This window comes from Austrofundulus limnaeus, unplaced genomic scaffold (assembly GCF_001266775.1).
Source record: "Austrofundulus limnaeus strain Quisiro unplaced genomic scaffold, Austrofundulus_limnaeus-1.0 Scaffold1641, whole genome shotgun sequence".
Taxonomy (NCBI): Eukaryota; Metazoa; Chordata; class Actinopteri; order Cyprinodontiformes; family Rivulidae; genus Austrofundulus; species Austrofundulus limnaeus.
Window position 1 is genome coordinate 1,626 of NW_013954043.1, and position 10,448 is coordinate 12,073.

The 10,448-nt window shown below is 38.3% G+C and overlaps 1 protein-coding gene across 1 annotated transcript; it reads left to right on the forward strand.

Annotated features, from left to right (window-relative positions):
* Positions 1-479: 479 nt before the first annotated feature.
* On the forward strand, positions 480-9,798 carry LOC106535979 (poly(rC)-binding protein 3; the record flags this gene model as incomplete). Its single annotated transcript, XM_014033136.1, is given in 4 exon segments — positions 480-558; positions 1,057-1,115; positions 6,258-6,427; positions 6,556-9,798. Coding segments are annotated over 4 exon segments (363 nt in total), but the record flags the coding sequence as incomplete, so codon positions are not given.
* Between the last annotated feature and the right edge of the window lie 650 nt (positions 9,799-10,448).

Consider the following 10,448-nt stretch of genomic DNA (forward strand, 5'->3'; position numbering starts at 1 on the left):
TACTGGAAAGACCTGGGTCAGATTTGAAAAAATAAAATAATAAATTGGATTTGTCATGTTTAGACTGTCATGGAAAAACCTGCTATAGATTGCATCGGCCTGCAGTGTGAATGTAGCCAGGGATGAACTTTATAAGACCAACATAATGCTCAAAGCATAGCAGTATTATGAGGGGTGGGGCTCATTGAACCAACATAACTACAATGTTCTTATGAGGCCAAGTCTTTCATGAGGTTCATCGCTTCAGTTTTTTTACTACCTCTTTTGTTTTTTACCATCACCTTTCTGTGTTCTCACTTACTTCCTCAGATCCTTTCTCTACATTTTTAGCGTGTCTGACAGACCTCTTTCTATACTTTTTTATATATGTGTGTGTATGTGTGTGTGTTAACGTGTGTCTGTGTGCGAGCGTGTGCGTGCCAGCGTTCGTTTTTAACGATGACCTCATAGCTCTGCTGTCCTCCTCCTCCCCCCCTCAGCAGTTGAGCAAGCTCCACCAGTTGGCTATGCAGCAAACCCCTTTTACCCCCCTCGGACAGACCACCCCTGCCTTCCCCGGTACGTACCCACCTACACAATGACCCTCTTCACCAAAGATCCTTCTCTTGTTTTTACCTGTAGAGAAAAAAAAACATTCTCTTCCTCCTTTTTTTCTCTCTTGCTCTTTTCTTTTCCTGTCACTGTCCTCTCTCTTCTTCTTTTTCTTCTCGTCATTCTTGTTCCTTATGGTCTCTGTGGTGCACTGCGATTGACATGGCCTGCTGGTGGTCTGCTCTTGTTTATGTTGAGGGTTTTTCTTTTCAATGTCTGGTTTTCCCTTAGTATCTTGTTTTTAAAACTTCAGATTACTTGATTTTTTTTTACTTAATATACTCAATTGCACTTCTAGTCCTTAGAAAACGTGACATGTAGGCTTTGCTTAGGGCTGAGCCACTCTTTTTAGTGAGGCTGCTAATATTCAGTGAATAGAATTCATAAATTGTTCCCTCAACGTTGCCAAACTATTCTCTGTCCCTTTGTTTCCCCCCTGCCTTTCTATCTGCTTCCTGTGTTCAGCAGCAGGTCTGGATGCCAGTAACCAGGCCAGTACTCATGAACTCACCATTCCCAATGATGTGAGTACAGTTGTCGTAACCAGTGCATTTTCATTTGACATTTGTCAATACCAATACCCTAAAACTACTGCTGTTATTGAAAGTTCTGACGCTTTGTGTCAAATCTTTTCAAAAATCCATCATGGTTAGTGTGATATACATTAAATTAAATGAAATTAGTTTCATAAATTAAACTTAGTACTCATCTCTCAATTAGGTGAAACCAAAGCAAAGCATGACACTGGTCAGAGGCTAAACCTCTCAAACATATTTGGAAAGTATCTACAATAATACAGGTCCAAGTTTTTTAAAATTAGGTATCGGTTGATAAAACGTCTCAATCTGATACTTGCATTATTTTGCTTTTTGGTTTAAATATTTGCCAACAGGACACCTTGATACCACAGTAGCTATAAATGGCTGTCAAGAAAACCTGCATTCACATTGATCCTCAGATTGTTATTTTATTGTTAACAAAGAAAAGAATATGTTAAGTGATTATGAACTATTTAAAATAGCTCAGGTAGCACTTTGTTGGTTTTGTGACATCAGGAGGGTACCATGGCTTCAACAGCTACAAACGGCAACACAAAATGTTTTCTCCACCTCAACAATGGGTTGGGTTAAGAACAATAAAAAAAGTTACTCTTTTAGTAATTCCTGTTGCCTTATCAATGTTCAGCAGAAACTTTTCTATAAAGTGTGTTGTGTAGCCAGCCTAGTTTGCTGGGGAACTAAAGCTGGAAACATACTCCGTGCGAACTGCCGACGTCGGCACGGGTTGTCGCAGTTTAATGACGAAAATTACGTCACCGGGCTTCGCAGCGTCGTGTCGACAGCCCCTTTTGGCACAACCCGCCGGCAGAACTTTTTGACCCCGCTCCCGTGTCGACGGTAATGTGTGATTGGTCTGAACTGAAAGTGCTCGGACGGACACAGCAGAAGAAAAAAAACAAAAACTCGCTTCTGACTAGAGCAGACTGTTTTGAGCAGTTTTAAAGATAGACAAACCGAGAAAAACTCGTGCATGTTTGTGCTGACAGCGCCATGCGCTGCATTTACTTCAACCACTCGGTAAAAAAAAAAAAAAAAAAAAAAAAAAAAAAACTTGCTCCCCGAGCCGACCAGGAAGCAGAGTTTTATAAAGATAGTCAAACCGTGAAAAACTCATGAATGGAGATAAACAGACATAGCAGATAAACAGGCACAAAGGAATCTGAAACTGTGGAGCTTTTTAACCAGGACAGATGTGGATAAATACGTCGGGTGAGTGACAAATCTGACTTTTTTTTTCTGCATTATCGGCTGTTGCGGGGGAACTCCATGCAGTGACGTATGTTTCAGGGAGGGTGGTTTCCCGAATTTGGCGCGGGGGTGTCGTAGGGACTATGAAAGGTCTGTGCGAAAACGACTGCCGAACAACCACGTGACCGCGCGTCGACCCGTCAGCGTCGGAGCGAGTATGTTCCCACCTTAAGTGTTCTCAGCCAAGAGTTTGGTTTTAAATGTCTAGTTAAAGTGGTGGAATATAGCTCTATCTCGACAGTCACAAAATAGTTAAAGGGATCCACGATTAGTTGTAACATTAAACTTTATTTGATAAACATTTATTTCAACTGTAAAATAAAGACAGTAAAAATACTGTAGGCTGTTTAGTTTTGTAATTTTTTAAAAATATATTTTAACACAGATGGGGCCATTTTATTTACACGCAAAGCATTCTGGGTAAATGATGGCATCAGCTAGGTCATCGGTGTGAGGATGCTAGGGAGCTATATCCACCCTGATGTTTAATCTTGGACAATATCTGATGATCGGCTCTTTTAAATGAAACCAGAGAGCGTTGACAGAGAGGAGAAGGTAGAAATGACTCAGCCTGTAACTGAAAATATGGATGGAGGACAACAGAGCTGCTTCATGGAAGAAGAACCTCAGCTTAGCCTGTTAGCCTTTGCGCTAGCCATCACGCTATATTGCCTTATATGTATTAGCTCGGTGCTTGTGCGACAAACAAGCTAAACTGAGGACAGCATCCATATTTTCTGTTATAGGCTGAGTCATTTTTGCGTTCCCCTCTCTGTCAATGCTCTCTGGTTTCATTTAAAAAAGCCAGTCATCAGATATTGTCCAAGATTAACCTTCAGGGTGGATCTGGCTCACAGCAACCTCGTGCTGATGACCTAGTTGATGTCATCAATTTCCCAGAATGCTTTGCGTGTAAATAAAATGGCCCCGTCCATGTAATGTATTTTTAAACTTTTAGTTTAAAAATTATAAAAACTGAACATCCTATAGTACTTTTACAGTCTTTATTTTACAGTTAAAGTATATGTTTATCATATAAAGTCTAATGTTACAACTAATCGGGGATCCCTTGAATGACTATTAACTCTTACTTTACAAGGACATTAGTTTTTGTTTGCTTGTTTGTTTTTTTGTTTGTTTGTCTTTTGCATTAACACACAATACTTTAGCATTACCTCGCAATACTTTTTGAATGCCCATGCAATGTAACTGATGTGGAATGTGTGTCTTTCCTTATATGCTGTTGATATTCTTAGATTTACACCCACCGGCCACTTTATTAGGTACACCTGTCCAACTGCTCATTAATGCAAATGTTGAATCAGCCAATCACATGGCAGCAACTCAATGCATTTAGATGATCTGCTGCAGTTCAAACCGAGCATCAGAATGGGGAAGAAAGATGATTTAAGTGACTTTGAACGTAGCATGGTTGTTGGTGCCAGACTGGTTGGTCTGAGTATTTCAAAAACTGCTGATCTACTGGGATTTTCACCCACAACCACCTCTTGCGTTTACAGAGAATGGTCAGAAAAAGAGAAAATATCCAGTGAGTGGCAGTTCTGTGGGTGCGAATGCCTTGTTGATTCCAGAGGTCTGAGGAGAATGGCCAAACTGGTTCAACCTGATAGAACGGCAACTGTAACTGCGTTTCCATTGCAAATGTGCGCAAAACTTTGTCGATATTCTGTTAATGTAAAAAAACACAGTTTCACAATTCCTGTGTTTCCATTAAGTAAGAAATGCTTTTAAAGTCACACGTGAATATGTGTGTTCTCTCGATAAGTCATTACAAACATGGCGGCAATGAATGTAAACACATAGCAGAATTGCTACCATGGTACTAACACTCATCATCAGAGTCTGCATCTTATTGAGGCTTTCGAGCGACAAGCCCCTTATACTTGGGAGCAGCTACGTATGCAGCATTTTTGGGAAATTGTAGTCGGTGAGTTTACTACTTTCTTTTACAACTTCAGTCATTTTACTACTACATCTACTTCCTGTTGTCTTCTTAGTCATTGTCTTTTTCGCCAGTAGAAACAGCCGGTTGTTGATCACTTGACTCCCATGATGCGAAAAAAGTGTTTCCATTGCAGTTTTGCGAAACACACCAGTTTCGATATGGCCGAAAAAAACACCTCATCCTAGCGCAAAAACATTTTATCAAAAAAGGAAGTTTTTTCTAAATCGATGTGTTTCCATTAAGCAAATCTATTTTCGAAATTCTAATTTGCGCATTTTCATGGTCAATGGAAACGCAGCAAGTAACTCAAATAACCACTCATTTCAAACCGAGGTATGCAGAAGAGCATCTCTGAACACACAACACATCAAACCTTGAGGTGGATGAGCTACAGCAGCAGAAGACCACACCAGGTGCCCCTCCTGTCAGCTAAGAACAGGAAACTGAGGCTACAATTCACAGGCTCACCAAAACTGGACAATAGAAGATTGGAAAAACATTGCCTGGTCTGATGAGTCTTGATTTCTGCTGCCACATTCAGGGTCAGAATTTGGCATCAACAACATGAAAGCATGGATCCATCCTGCCTTTTATCAACAATTCGGGCTGGTGGTGGTGGTAGAATGCTGTGGGGGATATTTTCCTGGCACAGTTTGGGCCCATTAGTACCAACTGAGCATCGTGTCAACGACACAGCCTACCTGAGTATTGTTGCTGACCATGTCCATCCCTTTATGACCACAATGTACCCAACATCTGATGGCTACTTTCAGCAGGATAACACTCCATGTCATAAAGCATGAATCATCTCAGACTGGTTTCTTGGACACAACAATGAGTTCACTGTACTTAAATGGCCTCCACAGTTTCCAGATCTCCATCCAATAGAGACCTTTGGGATGTGGTGGAACAGGAGGTTCTCATCATGGATGTGCAGCTGACAAATCTGCAGCAACTGTGTAATGCTATCATGTCCGTATGGACCAGACTCTCTGAGGAATGTTTCCAGTACCTTGTTGAATCTATGCCACAAAGGATTAAAGCAGTTCTGAAAGAAAAAGTGGGTCCAACCTGATACTAGAAAGGTTTATCTAATAAAGTGGCCAGAGCGTATATCCTATTTCATATTAAAACTTCATGAACCTCAAACATGGGTGTAGCGTTTGTTCCATTGTTGCTCTTGACTGGTAGGCAACTGTCTCGCAAAGTATTGCAAGGTAACACTAAATTTTTTGTCATGTCTTAAGTTTATTATTAATAAATTAATATCATAGCACCATAATACCGGAGTTACCATTTTAATTCAGCTTTGGAATAAACATCTCACAGTCACACAATATCACTGTCAATGTCCTTAACTTGTGGTGACACATCCTGTTTAAGTAATCGGTTGTTTCAAAGTAGACATCTCACTGAATACACTGAACACAAAACATTACATTATTGTGAGGCAACGCAAAACTTTTGCATGGAAATGCAAAAGTATTGCGAGGTTACACATAAGGAAAAAAAATCCTTTGATGTCCCCTTGGGAGCTTCTGAACTGCTTTCTTATAGTGTTAAAAAAAAGCAGACGTTATCATGGTACAGCGTAATGCTTTACAGCAGCAATATCACATCTACAACAAAATTAGAAATGGAGGGATACTGGTCAACAAAAAATGCCTTGATAAAGACATTTTTGACATGGGGCGTCACTTGTCAAAAATACAAAAGTACAGTAGCTTTTCAGCAAATTAATGTCACTCCAATCTGCTTTTTGACACCAACTAAAGATTAGGTTTAAAAACTGTTATCAAAGGACCTAAAAAGACAGCCCGGGACAGTCAAACCACAATGTTTTTCTTTATGTGCCCTAGCCATCCTATATCCGGACTCTGTTTTCTTCCCAGCTAATAGGCTGCATAATCGGACGCCAGGGAACCAAAATCAACGAGATTCGTCAGATGTCTGGGGCGCAGATCAAAATTGCTAACGCCATGGAAGGGTCATCGGAGCGTCAAATCACCATCACAGGGACCCCTGCCAACATCAGCCTGGCTCAGTACCTCATTAATGCAAGGTTAGAGAAATCAGTTGTGGTTCAAATGTTTCAAAATTGTCGATTTTTGCCCATTTAAGAAAATTGGCAATATTGCAATCAGCTTTTGGGAAAAAGGGTTGTGGAAAATGTATCTTAACCTCCTTTAGGTTCAGAGACGTGGCAGCCATGTGGAACGACCCATCTTCCATGACCACATCCTGAGATCTCTGACTGGCTCCTCCGTTTGACCCCTTCCAATGACTGACCACTGCAGACAACCCTGATGAAGCCCTACGGACTCTGGCTCTGGCTCTCCGAAAACCCTGACCTCCTCACCGCCCTGGTTCAAAATACATCAGGGAGGGATTGGCGCTCGCTTTTATTTCAGAGAGCCAAATTCAATTTAAAGATAAAACAAGTTACAAAAAAATACTAAATAAAAATTCTGTTGATTAGATTTTTTTAGAGAACTGTTAAAGCATGTTGAATGTTTATTAGGAAATACTTGTGTTTCTTCTTTTTCTCTTCTATTGCTTTCTCTATCTGTGTCAGTGCTGCGTAATAGAACATTTAAAAGTATGAAAAAATATTAGTAAAAGACTGAAGCTTTTTGTAGAACATAGTTACTTGCGTATTAAAAAACAGCTGCTCAGTGATGCTATCGGCATAGTGTGTGGTGGGATGTAGCCAACTGATCAAATTTTGATAAAATATTTTGAAAAGTAAAAAAATAGAAAAACATATTTGGACTGTTCTGCTTTTGTCCTAATTTGCATATTTGTCTAATCTCTACCCATTAATCTTTGCTGCATCACATGACCCTTTTAAGCCAATGGTATCACTCCTTGAGCCTCCTTCTCATGTTAACTTCCTTTACTTACATTATTGCTTATAATGCATGTGTTCGGTGTTGTATAGTTGTGTATTTGAGTAAAGCTGCTCTGTGTCCGTTTTCCTTTTAATGGCGCTAAATATATCTTTGTGGTCCTGTTTTTCTCCGCAATTTTTTTCAACATTTCTGGCCATTCACGTCTAGTCCTACTCCCTGCTCAGAGAAAAAAAAATTCCGTCACAACCTCCTTTTATCAACACTAATTATTAGTATTTAGATGCATGAATGGGAATTAGGGAAAAGTAGCTAAAACACTGATGGAAATTTTAAATGATTGTTTAGTAACTTATTATTACTATTATGTATTTGTTTTGTACAAGGACTATTGTGGCCTATACACATTAGTCACGTGGCGCTCATGGAATAGATTATTCAGACTATTCAACACTTTACTCTGAATTGCCTCTACTGTGGGAGGACTAGTTGGACTTAAAAGCCAGGTGTTGGGTCCAAACTTTTTGGCTTCCTTCTTTTGTTTAAAAAAACAGTAATAAAAATTTACTAAGCTGCTTATTGCTTGTTAAGACAGTTTGAAAAAAAATGTGGGAGAGAAGAGTCTTCTTGGTGAAGAGGCCTAAACGTTTGGACAAACCCAAATGGTATCTTTTGGGGGCCAAGGAATGTTCAGGGGTTCTTTGGTGGGAACCCACAGGGCCTGGGCGGACGTGACCACTCAGTCTCTTTTTCACGATTGTTCATCTTGTCATGTTCTTTTCATTGTCATGCGGTTGATTTGATGCTTTAGTTTTGAATGTCTATATTGTCACAACTATGTCAGCAACTTCATTGTTTTATTTATGTTTAATTTCTTTTTGACAAGTTGGATGACAATTTCTGCTTTGCTGGTTCTTCGTAAAGCCAGGATGTATTTATTGATGGTGTTGTGATGCATATATTTTCTTTGCTGATTATAAAACTTAAGCTAAGTTGGTTTTGCTTTATTGTACCCAATATGAGAGGAAGGAGTCCCTTTCTGGTCAATTTTAAATAATTCAATTACCCACTAAACATAAAGAAAAGCTTGGTTTGTCTTCTTTCTGTGCATTAGCTGAGCTCAGTTTAATGTTGAAACACACAAACAGCTGTTGAATGTTATTGTTGAATCACATTAACTAATCCAACAGAAAACTTTCTGCATATACAGAGTTTATTATTCAGATTTAGCCAGATTTCATGTTGCTGAAAGAAACTGTAGCCTAAAGAATACCTGTGACATAAGAAACATGTCTATTTGCATCATTAAATGAAAATATTGATTAGACTTCTGTTACTAAATGTTAGTTACTGCTAGCACACAACAAACTTAACACAAACATTGGAAAAAAGAAATAATCAGTTGACCTTGCCCCACTAACTAACTTGTTAAAATGAACAATGGAAATTTTGTAGATAACTGTAGACAGTGTGTAATGGAATTGCCTCTAAATCCATGACCCAGAAAAAAAAGGCGGGAAAAGAAATTAATCAATGTTTCATCACTTTCTACATTTAAACATAAAGTGCCAAGCACAATTCATTAATAACTACTGAAAACAAAACCTGTCTAGCTAACAAGCTAGCTAGCACTGGCATCAAAGTTGGTGCTGACAACTATTTCCAATGTTTTATTTTAAGCTAAGGCAGCTAACTGCCAAGGCCTCATCAACCTCTGGGCAAAAGTTGTTTTCAAAGTGTTTTTTTTTTCTTTTTGCTGTTAAGCATTTTGACAACAAAATAGGATTATGTAAATGGACCAAATGCTGTTTCATTATACTGAACAATACATGGCCAATGATTATTCTGCAATAATTCTTACTTTTACTTAGTGCTAGCGCGAAAACTAAATATTTGTATTTTTTTTCACTTGTCATTGCTTGTACTTAAGTGGGAATGTTTGCAAAAACCAAAGAGGGCATTCTTTCTAACCACAAAGAATGCCCTCGAGGGTAATACATCTTTTATACAACAGTTGTTAGTACACACATACTGTATAATTTAGATGTTTGCTTAAACATCATTAATCATAATGACACACTAACTGACTAATAAATCTTGTAGAATAAAATTACATTAATTGCAAAGCAGGACTATTAAGTTGTAAGTAATGACAGTGTGATTTCAATAACATCAATATTCATGTGTTATTTGGTGTTTGAAAACTGTATTTATATTTGTGTATATGCCTGAATACAATGTTGTACTACAATTTCGAAGCAAACTGCAAATAATGCAATAATAAGGTGCAATGTGCAATTATTTATTCTTTATTCTCCTTGTTAGCTACAGGTGAGCTGTGTAGCATAATTAATTTAACTACTTTCATGTGGCAGCAACGTCAAGAAAAAAATCTTCTGTTTGTTTTTTTAGTTTTTGCTTGTGTGTACTGCAGTTTTGGGGGAAAATATAGAAATTTGTATCTATTTTTGATTCATTTATTTGCTATGTGCAGATCTATATTAGTTGTAATTACTTAGGTTTTAATTTCAAAGTGTTGGTAAGTATAAACTTAAAATAAAGTTTCATTTTTTTCTTTCTGTGATTTAACTGTCTTTGTTTATTTACTGTCAATGAACAAGTCAGGGCAAGACAAAACAAGGGTGGTTAGTATTCATCACTTGTTCGAGATGGTGAATGGTGAATAGGAGCAGGACACAAATACTGGCATGTTGGAGACAATCTCACAAACAAAATTAATCATATAATTTAGGCAAAAAACAACAACAATTAATACACAAACCAACTTTAAAGCTAAATGATACAAGAGACAAAGTGACTGTGTTTATATTATTAACCTGAAAAAAACCTGGGAGAAGCTGCTTCTGGTAGCAAGGGCTATTGTTGCTATTCAGAAGCTAGCTGTAATTTTCCTTTGGGATCAACAAAAGCATTTTTGAATTGAATTGAAATGGGAAAATGTATACACTAAATGATGGTGTGCTGATTAAATACAAAATATAAACTAGAAGCACTCGGAGAGCGCAAACCTCCACCAAGGCCATGGGGTCATTATGCTAAAAGGATCCCTCTTGGAAAAGTGACCTATCTAATGCTTTATACTAGGGATGTTAACAATTAATCGATTTACGATTAATTGTCGATTAATGGTTTATTTTCTCCTTGGGCTGCTACCTTATCGTGGTGGAGGGGTTTGAGTGTCCCAATGATCCTAGGAGCTATGCTGTCTGGGGC